This window comes from Rana temporaria, chromosome 2 (assembly GCF_905171775.1).
Source record: "Rana temporaria chromosome 2, aRanTem1.1, whole genome shotgun sequence".
Lineage (NCBI taxonomy): Eukaryota > Metazoa > Chordata > Amphibia > Anura > Ranidae > Rana > Rana temporaria.
Window position 1 is genome coordinate 376634800 of NC_053490.1, and position 22249 is coordinate 376657048.

At 40.0% G+C, this 22249-nt stretch overlaps 1 protein-coding gene across 1 annotated transcript in view; it reads right to left on the reverse strand.

Annotated features, from left to right (window-relative positions):
• The window catches only part of AATF (apoptosis antagonizing transcription factor), a 201177-nt gene that overhangs the window by 81467 nt on the left and 97461 nt on the right, over positions 1-22249 (reverse strand). The window contains exons 9-10 of the mRNA XM_040337825.1: positions 2107-2174; positions 24-104 (exon numbers count right to left, since the gene is read on the reverse strand). Of these exons, the coding sequence (XP_040193759.1) occupies positions 24-104; positions 2107-2174 (149 nt within the window). The remainder of the gene's footprint in view (positions 1-23; positions 105-2106; positions 2175-22249) is intronic.

A 22249-nucleotide genomic window follows, 5' to 3' on the forward strand; every position in this document is an offset into this window, starting at 1 on the left:
GTGACAAACACTGTAGCACTTACCTCACTTTTCTCCCTTTGCTAGCTTTGGTATCTACTTTCTTCTTTATTTTGCTCCTAAGCTTCTGAATTGCAAGCCACTGTCTGTAAATGTATAAAAGGACATATCAAGGTCTGAACATAATGTGACAGTTCCCTTTGAAATATGTAAGTAAATTAGTGGTCACAGTTTTACTTTAAACAGCATCAATTTCCTAATATAAGACCATATGGTTAACATTCTAAACTTGTGCTTCCGACTCTGGAAACATTGCTCAGAAAGTAGTGCAACCGATAAAACTAGGGTTATATTTTAGATCTTCACACCAAGCCAATTTTATGTAAAAAAAAAAAAAAAAATCTGCTTTACTGTTTAACAAACAACTCTCGGTTTTTCCATCAGTTTTTTATCCATAGGAAAAATGTAAAACATGTTTTATTTTTTTAACACGGATGGACCGATTGTGTGTACATGGCTTGAGGGCCGTTTAATCACCTCCAGCCTTTTTCAGCCACTTCCTTAACATCCTCACTCCCTCCAGCATCAACTGCAAATCACTATAGTAAATAACTGTTCCTATCGATAATCCAATACAGGTTTTAAATAAACACATATTATTTAAAATAAAAGTCACATATCACACAAAACAAATAAGGTTCTTGATACATTTGCTACATTAGCAACAGGAGGTTAAAAGAAAAAAATCCAAAGAACAGGATATTTCATCTACTGCATTTGATGTGTTACAGTAGGATAAATAAATGCATATTAAATAAAAATAAAAACCTTGCAACTAGGAAGCAGTGTCTGTTTCACTAATAATTTACTTTGGTCCACAGAGATTTAGCAGTAGAGTTGAAGCTAGAGAGTTAAATAATAATTATGGAGATGATCAATGGTTAATCAATAAAGGGTATTACTACCTGCCCTGGAAAAGGGCAGGAGGTTTTAAAAGCTGCTTTAACATGTGAACCAAACATTATTACCAATACATATTTTAACGGATATAGCACAGCAGGTTAAAATGGAAAACCCATTATAAATTTTGATGGGCTGATCGGTTTTGCAAGTTTTTTCCCCAGTGTGGGAATTGATGCTTTTGATGAAGATTTTCAAGGATATTGATGCCTTTCTAGAAAAACACTTGAATGAGTGAAAATTATAATAAAATGTGGGGAAAATTTGTATATTTACTTCATGTATTAAACTATGCCTGCTGAAGAGATCTGAGGAGTCTTGAAAACTTGCAAGTTTAGCTTTTTAAATCAAACAACGAAAAGATACCACTTACGCTATAGACTGCTTAAGTTGTTATAGTGAAGACAGCAAAATACTACTAAGATTTATCAACCCAATTTAAATAGGCCATCTACAGGCATACCCCACTTTTAAGTACACAATGGGGATTATTTACTATCGCTGGAAAATGTGCAAAATCGGGTTAATTGTATATAAAAAAAAATACTGGAACATCCACTTTCCATTTAGCCACTTTATCCACCATCAACTTTTAAATCTATATAAAAGGCAAGGTCAAGTTGCATTACCAGATTTCATCTGTAGATGCTCTTTTATGCAAACTATGGAATGACGCCTTTCTGTTCTAAAGGGCAGCCTTCAGTGCTACTCTCTAACTTTAATTTCAATGGACATTATAGGTGCTAAAAAGTACCAGATGTGCAAATTTTTCTTTATCATCTTATCTATCTTTGATTCAAAATTCCCTACTGTATGGAAATTTATAAGCACATCCAAAATATGTAGCCTACCATGGAGGATTAAATAAATATATCTACACAAAAGAATGGGGACATGTCTGCAAATGCCTTTACAGCACAGCGTGAAATAGTAGGAAGAGGGGCACTGAAATAAGTTATTGTACGTGTAATGTTGGCCTAATGAAATTTCTGCTAAGAAATAATGGCTGTGACATCACTGGAAAACATTACCGACCATGATTAATGTCAAGAAGAATAGTTTTATCCAGTCTTTATGGCTCATGTAATTGTACTTGACCTCTGTACTGTCCTACATTTCCCCTCTCATGCGAGAAGACAGGGAAGCTAGCGTCAGACACAGAGTCAGATGTTAATACCGCTCACTTACCTGCCCATGGCTACTTGGTCATTGGGGTCCACAGAACTTGTCTTGCGTTCTATCAGCTCTCGCAGCAACTGTAAAAGATTGTAAGGTATAATATTGTAAATAAGACATGGTTCAGCCAATATGCCTGGAATACAGCAGTCATTTCTTGCAGTTCTAGGGCCAATAAATACAATCTACAGATTAGCAGTCCCTATATTATGAAAAGCATAATTCGTTTTTTTTTTTGTTTGTTTTGGAACTGTTAGAATTAAGCACAGTAACAGTGGTTGTCCGAAATAAAAAAAACATTAGATTGTAATTTAAACTATAAACAGGTCTGCATTCTAAGTCAATTTAAAGTAAAACCCTTCTTTTACTGTGCAACAAACAATTGTCCCTAAGGCTCCATTGCAGATATCCTAACTTCAATGCAGCCTCTTTACTGTTCTTTTGATACAAACAGGATATTGCACTTGCTTCACTTGCACTTGCGGTTATAAAGCAGAAATTCTTTTGTGTAACACAATCACAAACAGTAAATAGAAAATAAATAAGAATTCGCACTAAATAATACATTTGAAGTCCAAAGGTGAATCCATATGGATTATATTCATGTGTGCTAAAATGTCCAAACAAGCAATGTGATAATAAATCAATCTCTTTAATGGCAGTGTCCATCATCCATCACCAAAAACCACATAGAATCCACCACCAGCTGTAGAAACTGCTTACCAGCTCCTGTAGAGCCCTTATTATAGGGGGTCGGTGTACACCTGTGGCCTAAAACACAGCCGGGCCTTTCTCCACATCTCAGGGCTTCTCCACACTTCTGATATCACTTACTGAGTTGGATAGGAGTTGGGCACCAAAAAGAGACCTTGCTTTCTTTGAATGTTCCTGCCCCAAGGTACTCAGACACACTCATAGGTGAGTCTACGAGTACCTTGGGGAAGGAACAATCTAAGAAAACAAGGGTGTGGAGCAGTTACAGGGGACAGACCCAAGAACAGAAATGATGTTATGCTATTTAGAACCTTTGCCCTATTTTTAGCACCGATTAATATAACTGTTCCCAAAAAGTGTCAAAAAGTATTAGGTGTCCGATTTGTCCGCCACAATGTTGCAGTCCGGCTAAAAATTGCTCATCGCTGCCATTACTAGTAAAAACAAAAAATTAAAATATACCATTGTTTGTAGACGTGATAATTTTTGCGCAAACCAATCAATAATACTTTGTGCGTTTTTTTTACAAAAATATGTAGCAAAATTGGCCTAAATTGATGGGGCAATTTGATTTTTACATTTTTTTTTTATTTGCATTAAGTTACGTTTTATAGCAGAATGTAAAAAATATATATTATTTTTTCAAAATTGTGAATCTTTTTTTGTTTCTAGTGAAAAAAAACTGCAGAGGTGATCAAATACCACAAAAAGAAAGCTCTATTTGTGGGGGGGGGGCATCAATTTTATTTAGGTACAACATCGCATGATCACGCAATTGTCAGTTAAATTAACGCAGTATATCGAAAAAAAATGGCCTGGTCATTAAGGGGGTAAAACCTTCTGGGGCTGAAGTGATTAATCTACACTCAGTATCCCATAATGACAAAGTGAAAACAGAATTTTAGAAAAGTTTGCAAATGTATGAATAAGAAAAAAAATAAAATATCACAAAGTATTCCAGACCCTTTGCAACAACACTTGAAATTTAGCTCTGGTGCCTCCCATTTCTGTTGACTGTTGTGGAGAAGTTTTTAAACCTTGGAGTCCACCTGTGGTAAAATACTGACTGGATAGGATTTGGAAAGGCACACACCTCTCTATAAAAGGCCTCACAAATGCCCTCGAGGCCGCAGACGAAGGAGAATCTTGTCTCCTGGTTCTGCTGGACCTAAGCGCAGCCTTTGACACGGTAGACCACAAACTGTTACTGATGCGACTAGCCAAGGTAGCAGAAGTCGCAGAAGGTGATTTACCATGGTTTTCTTCCTTTCTTGAAAACCGATCACAAACAGTTAAATTGGGTTGTTTCACGTCGGAAAAGCGCACGGTGTCATGTGGAGTCCCCCAAGGATCCCCCCTGTCACCGGTGCTTTTCAACATCTATCTTCGCCCTCTCTTTGATATTATCAGTAGCCAAGAACTACTCTATCACTCTTATGCAGACGATACGCAACTGTATTTTCGCATCTGCAACAAAAAGGATCATCATCTCAGTTTAGAGAAATGTCTCTCTTTGATAGAAAACTGGATGACTAAGAGTTATCTTAAACTCAACAGTTCAAAAACAGAACTCCTTATGTTTCACGCCAGCCGAAAGAGTCAACTGGCAACAACCTGGACACCCCCGCCCATTCTGGGCCAAATCATCACCCCTAGCTCCAAAGTCAAAAGTCTCGGGGTCATCTTCGACACCTTCATGACAATGGACGCACAAATAGGGTCAGTAGTCAGCGGAGCGCACCATCTGTTGCGCCTACTACGCAGACTTATTCCATTTATCCCCAAAGAAGACGTAGCAGTCGTGGTGGGAACAATCGTGAATTCCAGACTGGACTATGCAAATGCCCTTTACCTCGGACTCCCAAAGTACCAAATCTCTCGTCTGCAAGTCGTACAGAATACGGCCGCCAGACTTGTGACTGGGAAAAAAAAATGGGAATCAATCTCACCTTCGTTGAGAACCCTTCACTGGCTGCCAGTAAAAGACAGAATTGCATTTAAAGCACTCTGCCTGACACATAAGTGCATCCATGGGAAGGCTCCGCAATATCTTTGCGACAAGATAGAACCTCACAATTCGAATCGCGTTCTGCGATCCACCGACCAAAATCTGGTCAGGGTACCAAAAACCAAATACAAGTCCAAAGGAGAAAGAAGGTTTGCTTTTCAGGGTCCTAGACTATGGAACGCTTTACCAACCAGCATTCGGTTGGAGGAAAACCACCTGACTTTCAGAAGACGAATCAAAACTCTGCTCTTTTGATGACATGAGACACGAACAACTAGCGCCCAGAAGCGATTCAGTTCGCATGCGCCGCGCTTTATAAGTTTTTCATTCATTCATTCATTCATTCACAAAATGGCACACTGTATCAGAGCAAAAGCCATGAGATCAACAGGAACTGCCTGCAGAGCTCAGAGACTGAATTATTGCAAGGCAAAGAAGGCTACAAAAAAATCTGCTGCACTGAAGGTTCCCAAGAGCACAGTGGCTTCATATTTCCCAAATGGAAGAAGTTTAGCACAACTAGGACTCTAGGAGCTGGTCGTCTGGCCAAACTGAGCAATCAGGGGAAGAGGGCTTTAGTAAGAGGTGACCAATAACCCAATAGTCACTCTGACTGAGCTCCAGAGATCCTGTGTGGAGATGGATCAAAAGTTCCAGAAAGACAACCATCACTGCAGCCCCCCATCGATCTGGGCTTTATGGCAGTGTGGCTAGAAGAAAGCCTCTCCTCAGTGCTCCCCTTCAGTCCACCTGCTCTTATCTAGCCATCAGAATGCATGTGCCTCCATTGTGGAGACACTCATTAGCTTTGCGTTAGGACCACAGATACCAGGGTGCCGTGACGAGGCTCTGTGGCTTACGCATGGGTTTTCAAATGCGATCCGACTAAACCCCTGTTTTTAACGCATACGGTTAGACAGGTTCATTTGATTGTCTGCGAGCTGGTTGGCAAGTAGGCTTGGGTTTTTCCTGGGCATTCCCCTGGCTTTGTTGTTACCCTTTTCAGCCTTCCAATGCTGCTTACTGCGATAGCGAGTTTTTTCAAAACTCATGAAGCCTGCTTGGAGTTTGCAAAAAAAAAAGCATCCGAAAATACTCTGACTGTGAGGAAGATTTTCTGGTCTGATGAAACCAAGACTAAACTCTTTGGCCTTAATTCTAAACCATATGTCTGGAGAAAGATTAGGCACTGCTCATTAAATGCCCAATACCAATTGCAACAGTGAAACATGGTGGTGGCAGCATCATGCTATGTTTTTTTTTTTCAGCAGCAGGGACTGGGAGAGAGTGTTGAGGGAAAGCTGAATGGAGCAAAGTACAGAGATATCCTTAATGAAAACCTCCAACTAAACTGTTCTGCCATTAGAAGCTTCACCATTTTTTGACTGGAGTTGTTCAAGGGTTGATATATGTCACCAAGAATACTTATCTCATAGAAATATCACTGAAACAAATGAGAAAACAACCTATACAAAACAGTAAACCAACTAAAAACATTCATTCATAGATATAATAGGTCAAACCATAAAAAGTATATTTCAAAATACAGGACTATTTCCTTTTAGATTGGCATTGCATCTGTATGTTGAACAAATGCGCAGTAAAACGTGCTACCTCAATGCAATATTGCAAATGCAGTGCCATTTTAAAAGGCACACCTCAGCACCTTGCAAATTAATCTCATTAAATGTGCATTGCAGTGCACCACAATGCACAGCTAGATGCCGTGTGTGCTGTGTCTAAATAATAAATGGTGTACTGTGGTGAATTGGCGGCCCATTAGGATGACAGAGCAATAGTTATAAAAACATTTTGCCAAAATAATGGTTTCCTCCCTAGTAATTTCACTATTCTCTTAAAAAAATTTTTTTTTTCTATTTTCTTCTCCCTTTCTACTACAAATCTTTACATTTAACTAATTTTAGCTCATTCTCTATGCATCCAAACTCCTGATGAGTGGCGGGCGACCACGAAACGTGTAGAGTGCACAACCTCGGATGCTCTACACAAGCCCATATTATTAACCATTTATTTTTGCACATGTTGATCATGTAGTTCATTTATTACTAGTTGATGTATTTATTACTATGTATGTATGTCATCAATTATGTTTCCCTAACTAATCATGTGTTATTAAATTAATGATGATTATGAATTGCTCTTTTGTGACTACATTTTTGTATCATAAATGAAACGTGGTTACTGGTTTATTTATACTGTATCATGACAATTTTTAGGGAACTTTCACATCCAAGTTATTTCATTTATCCAATTTATTACACCTTTATACCTCATCTAAAGTCCCGACTCCACTACCTCTGTTTTTGCATAATATATTTAGGGATGGGAGGTATTCTGGTATAATCTTAGGCTGGGATGGGTCTCGCTCTCTTCCCCACTCTCTTTTCTCTTAAAAAAATAATATTTTCTGATTGAAAAAAATATAAAAGATATACTAAAGAGTGTAAAAATATTTTAGGTTGAAAACATCACAAAACTAAATTTCAATAAGTCCAAAAAATTGGAGAAGTCTGAATTCCATTGCACAAATTTGAAGAACATGAAATACAGAATAACCTCTATATCGAAATACTGGCAAAACTGAAAAAGAACAAAAAGAACGATTTTTTTTTTTTTCATAAAGTAGCCATAATTGAACATTTTCAAACTTGGTAAAGGAACAACTATACAAAATTCTACCGCTGGCTTTTAACAAACATTTCTAAATTGTACTTCTTAGGACGCAGTACTGACAGAGGACATGTACAGAATAGCTCGATGCAGTGTTTCTAAGCAAACTGTTCTATATTCAGCCACACTAGCAAACATGACACAAAAATTAATTGCATTATACCAGAGATAAGAAACAAGCTCAATGTGCTGGTCATGACCACCACAAATGAACAGGGCCGTGCCCAGCAATATATTTTATGGACAAAACTATTCTCTCATGGGTGTGCAAAATAAATAGCATAAAATGATTAAAATATTTATGGTTGTAAAATGAAAGCCTTTTCTTCCTCCCCTATTACACATTTATTTTACTCTCCGAGTCATTAGGGCACTGAACAGTTATAGCCGTATTGAACAACAGTTTCATCCTTTATTTTATCCGATATACAGAACAGGGTAGGACCAGCTCACAATGCATCACATTTTTATGAATGTTTATTTAATAACAATTATCAAAATAATCTGGCATAGATATCCAATCGTGTGAATTTATCTAAATCTAGTTTATACCATAATTGCAAATATTTCAAAAGGTTTGACCCCTTCCTATTATTAGGTATATAACCGTGAGTGCAAGTGTGATTAAAGCTAAACTAAATTTTGTCTCTTATAGTTATTTAACTGTATAAATAAAGCCTTTCCAGTTTTACTACATACCCTATTTTGACCCTAGTGATTATATCACTGGGTCTCTGTGTTCTCTATCCAATACAGGGAGATCATTGCTGTTAGGAAGGGATAGCAAGCTGCTGTACACAGGTTCCTAAAAGTGCACAGACAGTGTGTGCGATCAGGCCTGCTTATCTGATCTGAATACCTGCATTCCCATATACTTACAAGGGTTGCCTGTAACCAGAATATGGAGGCTCAAGTCACAAACACACATAGCCCATTCATAGCCTATGTGCCTCAGTACCCATGAATGAGGCCTTAAGATTACAGTGTTAGTGCAGAGAACTTGCAATATTGCAACTGCAAGACATTAGGATTGATTTAATAGAGGCCGTTTCATTGGCAAAGCAAATAAGATGCTGCGTTTACTTCAAATCGATCTATCCCATCGCGTGCGCCCTTTTTTTCCCCCAGCACATGATTGGGTAATCAAACCCAGGTTCACCAAAAGTCGCCATCATTTCCTTGTACAGTGTAAACAAACCTATAATCCTTAAACCACCTGCCTAGGCCAAATTTTCAGCTTTCAGCGCTGTCGCACTTTGAATGACAATTGCGCGGTCATGCAAAACTGTAAACATATCAAACTTCCATAATTTTTTTCACAAAAATAGAGCTTTCTTTTGGCGGTATGTAATCCCAGTTTTCTTTTTTTTGTTTTGGGAACAAACAAAAAGGCCAAATTTTCTTGGTTTCGGTTATAACAGTTTGCAAATAATCTTTCTTCACAAATTTAGGCAAAATTGTATTCCTTGGTAAAAATAACCAAAATCAGTGTTTATTATTCAGCCTGTAGGAAAGTTAGAGTCCACAAATATCTAATTTCTCGAGGCACGAAAATGCCAGGACAGTTCAAATACCTGCCAAATGTCTACTTTCTGGAAAGTAGACAGTATTTGGAAAAAGGCGTGGCACGTTTTTTGAAGTTGTAATTTTTTTGTCACAATTTTTGGGATGTTTTACATACTGTGACCACAGCAATACAGCGTTACCATAGTAACTCTGGATTTTTTATTTATTATTTTTACATACAGTGAATTTTACTAAGCAAATATTTTTACTAAATGACAGTGTGTAGACACTGTCTTTTGTTGTGATTAGCTGCGATTGGCCACAGCTAATCACGTGGTACAAATGGGCTGTGATTGGCAATGTATGTACCCTGTGATCACTGTGATTGGTCACAGTCATCACATGATACTGGCAGTGGGCCAGTATAGTGATGAGTCATCTGTTGTGTCCGACAGAGTCTGGCACGGAGCGTCTGCGCAAGGTGCGTTCTCAAGAGGACATCATATGACATCTTCCCAGAACAATAGGGTGGGAAGCAGTTAAATCAATCAATCTGTTCTGTTTAGTGATTTGTTTTTGTAATAACAGAAAAATAAACAAGACTTAACTATATGTTAACACTAAGAGCATTCGTTTGACGTCAGGAACACATATCTTTACAATATATTCAGCTGAATGGGGATTAACATTTTAGGTGTAGCAAAACACTGGGAGACAGTTGAGTCTTTGAAACAATGTGTAACCTGCTCTTAACTGTTTTGCTACCACTTTCATAACTCTTACAGCGGTAAAGAATGGCTCAGTAAGCCTTATGTACGCTGCTTTCTTTCCAGCTATAAGCTCATGGTCGCTTCAGTGACTATGAACTTATAGCAAACGGGACCCTAGACTAATGATTAATGAATAGCTGTCAGCTGCTGTTCACAGCCATTCATTAAAAATCTGCACACTCCGGTGTTCAGTAACTGAAGAGATAGTATACATGAATGGCATGTTTACCATCTCTTTAATTTGTGAATGAACATTGAATTGTTCTGTCCTGAGCAATTCTGTGTTCAAGTGTTTGTGTTTGAGCGGGGCTGCAAAGACGAACTTTGCCTCCTTAATTTCTTTCACTATCTCAAAAAGTAAAATATCAGGGGTCCAATTTCCTGAATTCCCCACTGGTTAAAAAAAAAAAAAAAAAAAAAAAAAAACATATACAATAATCACTGGCTGTTTTGGCTTAGGAAAAGTTGAAGCCTGTTGAGGGAACTGAGGTGTTTTGCGGTTTGAGGAGGCAAAATCCCCAGAAGGGGGTTTTGGAACCTTATGTTGTGGAAGAAGGACTTTTACGATTGTGACATCTGATGAATTCAGCACACGTGAACGGAAATCAGCGCCATTGTGCACACAACTTGTTCTAGGGTATCCCCACAAAAAGGGCAAGTCAGAAGGTAACTGCATTCATTTCTCAGCCAAGGTACGGTCCTGAAATACAGGATCGTCATTGTTGTTTATTTCTCTAGTGCAATTCGCTGCAGTTTGACAAATAGAAATTGTAGCAATAGCTGGTTGCAGAGCTGGGCCTGTGAGAGTATATGAAGCCAGAGTGTTTCAAACTTTCTGTCAAGAACAGACTTTGAAAGAAGGAATAACGTCTAAAAATTCTGTAAGAGGATTGTTTAAAACCACTATTTTGTGAACCCTTTTTCTACAGGATAGAGCTTGGCAATGATTCTAGGAGGGCTGAAAATCTTTTCCAGATTGATCCAATCTTCACACATTGCTCATTCTATTTGTTAATGAATGGGGAATGTCTTTTTAGACTTAGCAGGTCTAAATACCCAAAGAGGCCTGGCATACCGGAGCAGAGTCAGGTGTGGCAATGTTGAGGTTTTGCATACAGCAAAAGTGAGCATATCAACATTGGAAGGCAGATTGTGTGAAGCTATAACATCAGGTCATGAGAAATCTTCTGTGACCTCCTCTAACACCGTTTTTAGGTCCTCGTCATTGTCCTCAGTCTATATCTACGTATTCTAGAGAAGGAATATTGGCATTTGACTCAGGTAGAGATGGTGGGGATGGAGAAGGAGCCTGGCTCTTTTGAGCCTTGGACAATGATGGCTGTATTAAAGATATCATTTGTCTGGGTGACTTAGTTGCAGAAAAGTCTTGCTTAGTTGGTCACAGTAACAGATACAGGGTGATACTGTCTTACCAGTCAATGTGGCTGGTTCCTATGTAGTTAAGCTACTTAACCACTTAAGACCCAGACCAATATGCAGGTAAAAGGACCAGTCCCCTTTTTGTGATTCGGCACTGCGTCGCTTTAATTGACAAGTGTGCAATCGTGCGACGTGGCTCCCAAACAAAATTGGCGTCCTTTTTTTCCCACAAATAGAGCTTTCTTTTGGTGGTATTTGATCACCTCAGCGGTTTTTATTTTTTTGCGCTATAAACAAAAATAGAGCGACAGTTCTGAAAAAAATTCAATATTTTTTACTTTTTGCTATAATAAATATCCCCCAAAAATATATTAAAAAAAAAAAAAAAAATTCCTCAGTTTAGGCCGATACGTATTCTTCTACCTATTTTTGGTAAAAAAAAAATCACAATAAGCGTTTATCGATTGGTTTGCGCAAAATGTATAGAGTTTACAAAATAGGGGCTAGTTTTACTGCATTTTTATTAATCATTTTTTTTTTACTACTAATGGCGGCGATCAGCGATTTTTTTCGTGGCTGCGACATTATGGCGGACACATCAGACAATTTTGACACATTTTTGGGACCATTGCCATTTTCACAGCAAAAAAATTCTATAAAAATGCACTGTTTACTGTGAAAATGACAACTGCAGTTTGGGAGTTAACCACTAGGGGGGCGCTGAAGGGCTTAAGTGTGACCTCATATGTGTTTCTAACTGTAGGGGGGCGGAGCTGGACGTGTGACATCATTGATCGCCTTTCCCTATATCAGGGAACAAACGATCAATGACAGCGCCACTGTGAAGAACGGGGAAGGTGTGTTTACACACACATCTCTGCGTTCTTCAGCTCCTGTGACCGATCACGGGACTCCGGCGACGATCGGTCCCGCGGTCATGGAGCTTCAGACCGGGTCGCGGGCGCGTGCCCACGACTGGGCATTAAGCAATCACATACAGGTACGTGATTGTGCCCAGATGTGCCATTATGCCGACGTATATCGGCGTTAGGCGGTCCTTAAGTGGTTAAAGTGTTTGTAAAGCTTTGGTTTCTTTTTTTCTTAAAACAAATATGTTATATTTACCAGCTCTGTTCACACCAACTTCTTCTTCTGGGATCCCCTGACAGCGCTCATGGCTCCAACCCCCCATCCCAGCAAGCCCCCCCCCCCCCACTTAATGCTATCCATAGCCACTTGCTGAGGGGCACTCGTGTGTGCTCGCTCCTAAGCCCCCACCCGAGTGTCCATAAGACACGCAAAGCAAGGCTCAGGCTCGTCCCTGCTTCCTTGTTACTGGCTCTGATTGACAGCAGTAGGAGCCAATGGCTCCGACATCTGAGCCAGGGGGGAGCTGCATGCAGGTGGTTTATTTTACCTTACTGCAAACCTTCTGCCTTTACAAACACTTTAAAAGTAAAGTGATTTCTAGGGAGAAGTCGTCCTTCACCTTGGGGTTTTCAGCAAAAAAACAGAGGTTTCATGGATTTGGGCATGTCCTCAAAATCTTTGCCAGTCTCCAATTAACTGAATGTACCAGCCTATAATTCAGGGCCTATGACTTTCAAGAAAATATCCAAGTATGTGATTAATAAGCAGCCCCATCTTTTTATTCTACGGGTCCTGCGATATTAGAAAATGTATGGTTTGGGGGGCATTTTTACAAATTGTCAAAGCTTAAAGCGGAGGTTCAAATAACATGTATATAACATTACATTCTGCATACTTCCAACATGTACAGTATGCCGTTTATTTTAAATTTTTTGGCTCTACATACCGTATTATTGCTATTTTCCACCCGGCTTCCGGGTACTCACTCCTGCGGGAGTAGGCGTTCCTATGCAGACGCGCAATGTTACCTGGGACTTCGCCCAGATGATTGACGTCTTGAGAAAAACTTCCCCCCGGCGGATAAGGCGCGTCACGAGTTTCCGAAAGTAGCCGAACTACTGTACATGTTGGAAGTATGCAGAATGTAATGTTATACACGTGTTATTTGGGTGAACCTCCGCTTTAAGCAAAACCCCCCTCCTGAACTATACCAGACCACATACCCTCAACATGGGGGGGTGCTTTGGGACAAGGGCCTCTTCCCCCGCAACCCCAGCCGGTGGTTGTGGGGGTCTTCGGGCAGGGGGCTAATCAGAATTATTGGGCCCCCTAGATCCCACCCTCCCCCATGTAAGTATGGGGTACATAGGACCCCTACTCATTTCCCCCCCCCCAAAAAAAAATGTATAGCGGAAAAAAAAGCCCCCCTAAAAAAAAAAGTCAGCTCGTGCCAAAGGCTCCCGCTGTCTGCCAGTTAATAACTTAAGGTGTGCGGCCACCGGTGACCCCACCCCCTTGCACCATCAACCCAGCATGCCACTGGACCCGCCCCTTAGTTATTAAAGAACTTTGTCAGACAGCGGGAGCCTTCGGTGCGGCAGGCGTTGTGATGCCGATGGATCTACATCGGGGAACATTTATTTTTATTTTTTAAATAAACGACATGTCAAGGGCGTTTTTTTTTACACTACACATTTTTTGGGGGGTAAATAAGTAGGGGGTAAGGTCTGGTATGGATTTTGAGAGGTTCCTCTCAAAATCCATACCAGACCCCTGTGTAAATTGGGGGGGGGGGGGGGGCACACCGTTCTTCCCTGAATTTTTTATTGCCAGCAATTCTTTTTTTAGATTAATTTCAGCTGTCAGCGGGGAACCCTGCTCACAGCTGATGACTCGTCAGTTGTTAAGAACGTGGTGGCTGCCATTCCCTAATAATCATTTTTGGCTATATTACTGTACTGATGTTTTGGACCAGGGTGGTGCTGTGGACATAGCATATCTTGATGTCAGCAAGGCATTTGATACAGTTCCACAACAAAACTTGTACAAGCTAGGACTTAACCCTTGGGTGGTTCAGTGGATATGCATTTGACTAAAGGATAGATACCAGAGTGTGGTTGTAAATGGGGTTCACTCAGAACAGAGCGTAAACACTAGTGGTGTACCACAAGGCTCTGCACTGGGTCCTCTTCTATTTAATCTATGTGTAAATGATAAAACTAAAGGTTTGTTGGGCAAGGTATGTCTTTTTTCTGATGACACAAAAAGGTGTACAATAGGGTTGATATCCCTGGAGGTGTCTGTAACATGAAATGTGATTTGGCATTGTTGGAAGGTTGGTCAAAGCAGTGGAGACTGCAGTTCAAGGTTTCGAAATGTAAAATAATGTACCTGAGAGATTTGGAGGTACAGTGTTAGCCAGCACTACACAAGACAAAGATTTAGGGGTACTTATTTCAGATGATTGCAAAATGAGCAAACAGTGTGACCAGGCAGTGGGAAAAGCAAATATAAATTTAGGATGGATCACTAGAGGGGTCACCAGCAGGAGGAAGGAGGTTCCGATTCCCATATAAAGATCTTTAGTAAAACCGCATTTAGAATACTGTGTTCCACTCTGGAGACCTCACTTACACAAAGATATTGATAAGATACAATGAGTCCAGACACAGGTAACCGAAATGGTAAAAGGTATAACATATCGAGAGTGACTTCATAAACTTAATATTTACAGTCTGGAGGAAAGAAGGGAAAGGGGAGACATGATTGAAACCTTTAAAATACATCAAGGGGTTGAATAAGGACCAGGAGGGCAAATTTTCAATATCAAACCAAAATCAAGAACACAGGGACATGACTGCAAACTAACTAGAGGAAAGTTCAAAACTAACCTTAAGAAGTATTATTTTACTGAAAGGGTAGTTGATGCTTGGAATAATGACAGAACACAAGCATTAGAAAATGTGGCGATTTTTGGGTGCGTGAACCTGCAAGTCACCACCTGGTTCCATGCACCTAGGTTTTAAAAAAAAAAATAGGTCAGGGATTTTTGCCTTGCAGAAAATGCAGGTGCTCAATTGAATGGGCTGCTATGGCCGCCCAAAGAGAGCCACACCACCTGCATATGTTAAATGTGAGACAGCTGTTGTCCAACTGGCCAGCTTAAACATATATTGCAGTGTATGTGAACTAAAAATCCCTGTATTTTTTATTGAAAAGTTTACTAGAAATGGTGTATAGTAGTCTGCAGAGGGTTCATACAGAATTTTTAGCAACATATCGATGAGCTCACCACTGCGTTATCACCTCCTGTAATTCTGCTGACTGAGTGCCCTCTACAAAGTTGTAATGTTCCGATTGGCTCAGAGTGCAGACTCTTCCTTCCCAGGCTGGGTACTGCCATTTAGGGGGTTACAGAGGGCTCAACCCAAGACAGATTCATGTATCTATGCTAACTCTATGCAAAAATACATTTAAAATGTTCAGTTACTATATAACTGGAATAAATCGTGTTTTTGATATACATCCCTGGAATCCCGCTTTAAGCAAATTATGCAGGTAGAAGGTATACAAGATTTCAGCACCGCTAGTGTTAAAGAGGAAAACACCACCCTATCCCTACCCAGAGCTCCATTCATCATCCTGTTTTATGCTCTGAATTTATTAGTCAAAACAGAAATATCTCTCGTCAAAACTCAATATATTCTTTTGAGAGTGATATATGATGTCTCCCTATGTCTAATAATTAACTAGGAAGTGTGAGTAAATCATGCTGAGCATTAAGCTCTGATGTGTGAACACTGAAGTGAACTGATTTTTAACTCATAAACGGGCAGTAGAGACTAGAAATCTATGCAGAGCTCCACTTGACTACAAATAAAGCAGCTGAGACTTCTGAAGCGGTTTAATTTGGATGGACTATGTTGTGCCTAAAAAAAATGTTTTAATTGTATGTATTCTTAGAATGCAATGTTTTCCCATAAAAGTGTCTTGCCATATATACAAAATGGCAATAAACAGCGTTAAAATATATGCATTCTGTACATCACACCTGTGACATCTCTGTTAAACAGATTAACAGAGCAAACATCCCTTGAAACATATGATCTTCTGCTTATTCTGCCAGATCAACCCCCACACAGGCCAAAAAAGAAGAAGGGAAAAAAAAGCTTCTTCCACCCCAAAGCACTGCTTTTGGTTAAGGTGTGTCTAAATATAAGACTCTTCGCCAGCTTAGTGTCCAGGCAAATAAAGGAAAGACACTCTGTTTTAATGTAAGATGTGACAGAAAACAAAAAGCAATTTTCTTCATCCTTTTTGTTGAATGGGCTTCAAGTTGAATCTCTGCCTAATCCCACTCAGCAGAAGAAATTAACCCGGTCAGCTGAACAGGTGCTATACTGTGTCTGTCAGGGGGCCCTCTCTTCCCTACAATTACTGGCACACATTGAAGTGGTAATCTTTACAGATCATCTCTCAGAAGAAACACCGTTGTCGGGGAATAGAGCAGAGGGAGGAGTTGGTCAAAGGGGAAAATGGTGGTGGTAGTGGCGTGCGTGTGTGTGTTTGTAAGGGAGGGGGGGTACGTTAGGACAGGGGGGTATGGGAAGCAAGAAAGGGAAATTAATGCGTAGCTGCCTTACGGCTCAGCAGATGTCTGCATGTGATGAACGAGGCTGGGATATGCTGTTGTTGCCTGCTGCCAAGGAGCGGTAAGTGATTAAAGTCTCCACAGCTCCAAGCACCATACTTAGAATCTGCAGGGTTCCCCAGGCTTGCACCCATTCCTTGCTGTGCTGCCAGATGTTGACAACTGCTCCTGTTCTCATTCACTCGGCACGGATGGCAGCAGTTGGCACGGAAGTCCTGCAATCTGGAACATTTGTGGAGACGCTGTGTGTTGACAAGTGTCGCCCATTATTCACCTTTACAGAACGCCAGAGCGACTTTAATTCTCTGCCAATCGCCTCCTGGGAGCCAGCCAAGATAAAGTTGCGGCTGGCAGCCTCATTTGTTTTACTCAGGTGTTTCTGTTGCCTTACTGACCTCTATTAGTTTAAGTTTTAATTTAGATTAACCCCGCCACCCCAATTAACCAGTCACCAGGAAAAAAGATAAGATGTGACTACTCATAACTCTGAATTTGGAATTTATCAGAGACAAAATTATGAAGCAGCATAAGAGAGTGGTCACTCGGTGCTATCTGTCTGTGAACTCATCTGTGCAGGGTGAATTAAAAATAAAAATAGTTGATGGTTATAAAAAAAATAAAAAGACTATTTGGTAGCTCAGCTGAATTCAATATATATATATATATATATATTTCACAGTGAACTGTACTGTAATGAGATTATATTTTGTATTAAAGAATGTTTATTTGCAGAAATGTATTTTTTGCAGAAATAAATAAAATTATAATATAGTAAGTACTTGTGTTTGTAAAGGCAAAAAAATGTATTTTATTCTTTTAATAAACAAGTCATACAGTGGGGATCGAAAGTTCGGGCACCCCAGGTAAAAATTTGTATTAGCCCTGGTTCACACTGATGCTACTTTGAAATCGCACTACTTCCAGTAAAGTAGCACGATTTCAAAGTAGCAAGGTCAGCGCGATTTCAGGTGCTACTTGATAGACATTTGTGTGGCTTCATACACAGATGTCTATAGAAATCGCACCTGAAATCGGCAAAAGTAGTGCAGGAACTACTTTTGCAAATCGGTGCGGCGCCGCAAAATCGGTGTCGCACCGATTGGAACAGTGCTATTGCCGCCAATAGGCTGCGACTTGTCATGCGATTTGATCTCTCAAATCGCATGACAAATCGCTCCAATGTGAACCTAGGCTTAATGTGCATAACAAAGAAAGATGGAAAAATCTCCAAAAGGCATCAAATTACAGATTAGACATTCTTATAATATGTCAAAAAAAAGTTCGATTTTATTTCCATCATTTACACTTTCAAAATTACAGAAAACAAAAAAATGGCGTCTGCAAAAGTTTGGGTACATACTTACTCCGTAAAATAGTTTTGCACAGAGTAGCCCCGATACTCCTCTTCTCGGGTCCCCTGCTGACGCTCTGGGCCCCTCCCTCCTGCCGCTTGCTATGGAGCCATTCATGTTTGTTCATACAACACAGAGCGTGGCTCAGCCCCATCCTCCGCTCCTTCCTCACTGACTGTGATTGATATCAGCAGGATGCAAGTCAGCCAATGAGGAGGGGGTGACCTGGGAGACTTGACTCTTGTGCACATCACTGAATCAAGATCAGGCTTAGGTAACTATTAGGGGGGCTGAGGGGGAAGGTGCACACTGAAAGTTTTGTATTCAATTTTTTATTATATGCATTAATGTAAAACACCTTAAACCTTTAGGCCCCATTCACACCTGAGCATAGCGTTTTCAGGCAGAAAGTCGTGCAAATTTACCACGAGTCCAGACAAAAAAAATTCTCAGTCCTTCTGAAAACTGAATTAGTGTGGGAAATACAATTTGTACTTTTCTCAGATTTAGATTTGCAATACTGAGTTGCAAACCAGAAAACAATATCTAAGTTTAAAGCCAGGCCTCATTCAAATTTTTTTTGTAAGTTTTGGAAGGCATGGGGAAGGGTTAGAATTTTGCCTTACCCTACCTATTTAAGGAGATTTGCCCTCATATGGTCACCAGTACAGGACATGAGCAAAATCACTACAATGAGAACCCAAAAAGCTTCCTTCTTCCCAATTAGAAGCTTCTGCAAGAGATCCTGCATAAGAAGCGAGAACACACTTCATAGAAATCAGTAAATACCTACGGACGTTATAAATAATGCATGTATTACTGGCAGCAAAACAAACCATAGCAAGAGCTTAGAAACATTTGTTTCCTTTACAGAAGTCGGCCGTTGCTTAGCCTTCTTTATTATCAATGAAATGGTCACTAGCATTTTCCTAGACACCCATGAGAAGTTTGTAAAAATATGGAACATCGATCTCTCATGTCATTGGTAGTCCATACCCTGTACAGTTAGAACACGTTGAGGGAACACACTTAACCCCTTAATCGCCCCCTTGTGTTTAACCCCTTCCCTGTCAGTGACATTTATACAGTAATCAGTGGCTATGTTTAGCTCTGATCGCTGTATAAATGTAAATTGTCCCAAAATAGTATCAAAAGTCTGATCTGTCCGCCGCAATGTCGCATTCCCGATAAAAAACACAGATCACTGCCATTACTATTTAAAAATAATAATAATAATAAAATTGCCATAAATCTATCTTTTATTTTGTAGACACTAACTTTTGCGCAAACCAATCAATATACACAATACAATTGTGATTTTATTTACCAAAAATATGTAGAAGAATACATATTGGCCTGAGGAAGACATTTTTTTTATATATATTTTTGGGGGGATATTTATTGTAGCAGAAAGTAAAAAAAATGTTTTTTTTTTTGTTTTTTTTAAATGGTCTGTCTTTTTTTTTAGTTTACAGTGCAAAAAATAAAAACCGCAGAGGTGATCAAATACCATCCAAAAGAAGCGTCGCACGACTGCGAAATTGTCAGTTAAAAACAATGCAGTGCCAGATTGTAAAAAGTGCTCTGGTCAGGAAGGGGGGTAAAGTCGTCCGGGGCTGAAGTGGTTAAATCTTAACAAAAATGTATTGAAAGTGAAAAAACTACAGAGGTTCTGAACTGCTTTAACCACTTGATGACCGAGGACGTCCTCGACTTTGTGCGGTGATATCTGAATGATGCCTTCAGCTACAGGCATCATTCAGATAACATCGTCTTCAGCTGCAGATTCTCTGCACGATAAGAACGATCAAAGCCGCAGTTCCACCGATTGATCGTTCTTATAGGCAGCGGGGGGGGACGTCCCCCCCTCCTGCCGCCATTCGGTGCGGAGAGCGAATCGGCCGGTGCTAGCTGGGAAAGCATAGAGCTGACTGGTAAACAGATGGTCACCAGTCATCTCTATGACCGTCGGAAGTCCGGGCGTGACGTTATGAACGTCACGCTCGGTACCCGGAAGTAAACAAAGCCGCAATTGCGGCTGTCGGCAATAGATCAGTGAATTTTTTTCACGATCTAATGCTTGGTAAGCCTTGAGGAGAGATGTGGGGTTTTATTGACCCCACATCTCTCTATAAAGAGGACCTGTCACAGTGATTCCTATTACAAGGGATGTTTACATTCCTTGTAATAGGAATAAAAGTGATAAAAAAAAAATAATTATGTAAAAATAAAAAAGTGTAAAAATAAAAAAATGAAGTAAAATAAAAATACAATTTAATTTTTTTTTTAAAAACGCCCCTGTTTGGGGGTTCTGATTAATTTTCTAGCTAAAAAATTGTGATATTTACATGAAGGAGAGAAGTGCCAAAATAGGCCCGGTTGTCAAGTGGTTAATAGAAAATATATAATCTAATTACAGTACCTATCAAAGTAAAATACATATGTTGACTTCGGCTGAACTACCAAATGTTTATTTTTTTCCTTTAGTTACTCTGTGCATATCAGAGACAGATAACACATGACTAGTTGGTTAATTTGGTTGGGAGGTTAATAGTTTTTTTGAGGTTAATCTAACCTTTAGGTTAGAATGGTCAAAATTTTACTGCCATCTGTTGTGGAGATATATGCTTGTTTTCTAAGTGGTAATCAGAACATTAAGTAAGCCAAATCCCATTCATTTTTTTTTTTTTTGGAAATTTTGAGTAGTGTGGCAAGATTTAGCTGTGTCCCATTTTGTGTATGTGTGTGTGTGCTCACTATTAAGTGGAAATCAAAACAGGAAGTGATGGGAAATCTCTCTGACAAATCACAACTTTACCATGCTTCTAAGCCTTCCCTACACTACCAAACTCTTAAAGTGGTACTAAAGGAAATATAAAAAAAAATGATATATGATGCAGTCTGTCACTAGCATTACCAAAGCAATCTTTGCGTTTGAGTCTTTCCTGCAAATTAGTTTTTCACCTGTTGATCCTACTTCCCCCCCCCCCCCCCATTTCCTTCAACAGACCAAGCTGTGCAGCAAAAGTGGAAGTTAGAGGGACAAACCATTTGCCACAAACAATGGTGCTTACAATGATTAACTCTTATTCATTTAGTTATTTAGTTAAAACTGCATTCCTTCACTTCCAAAGAATTGTCATAAAACTTCCATTCTTTTTCGTTAAAATGGTTGTCCTACCTCGCCTTTTATACATAATGCAAACTATCCCAATCCACCTACCCCCCTCCTTTTTTGCGACCTACAAAAAGGCCTGCACAGCCTTCATATGGAAGAATTCAACCCCACGCATTAAATATTCGCGCCTGACCTGTGCTAAGACGTCGGGTGGAATTGGGCTCCCTGACCTGTATAAATATTACCTAGCTTGCCATCTAACCAGAGTAGTCGACTGGAAAACTCACAAACAAAGGAAACCCTGGGTGATGTTAGAAAACTCCTTCTCACAGTTCTTGACACATACACTACCTTGGTTGACGCCCAGATACTGGCCCCCATCTATTAGACAGCACCCTCTCATTCTCCTCTCACTTCTGGCCTTCAGGAAAGCGATGTCTCTCTTCAACCTATGCTCACAAGTCTCTCTTCAACCTATCCTCACAACCAGGTCCGCTGACTCCCGTGAGAGAGAACCCTGAGTTTCCACCGGGAGAGTCCAAAACATTCCTGCAAAGGGAATGGCCACACGAGGAGGTTCTGGCTTGTCATTTCTTTCATAAAGGCCGTCGGCGTTCTTACGATGAGTTGAACTCCGATTCTTGTACGGGTGCCTTTCCCTTCTGGTCATACAGACAGCTGTCGCACTTCCTTACCTCCACAAACTCAAGCGACCCTTGGAATAGACGTCTCACGCCATTTGAAACACTATGCACACGCTCTACGCCCCAGAGACATCTAATCTCATATATTTATGCCCTTCTGCAAGCTGACAAGGACCCCTCCCTGACACATTCGCTACATACTTCCTGGGAAGCAGATCTACAACTAACTCTTATGGAAGAAGACTGGGAATCCATCTATACATTTGCTCACAAAGGATCGATGAATGTAGCTATCCAGGAAAATGGATATAAAATCATTACAAAATGGTATAGGACCCCAGCTCGCTTACACAAGTTCTCGCCCTCAGTTCCGAACACCTGTTGGAGGTGTCAAAATGCAATAGGCTCCATGATTCATATCTGGTGGGAATGCCCTTTGCTCCAACCATTC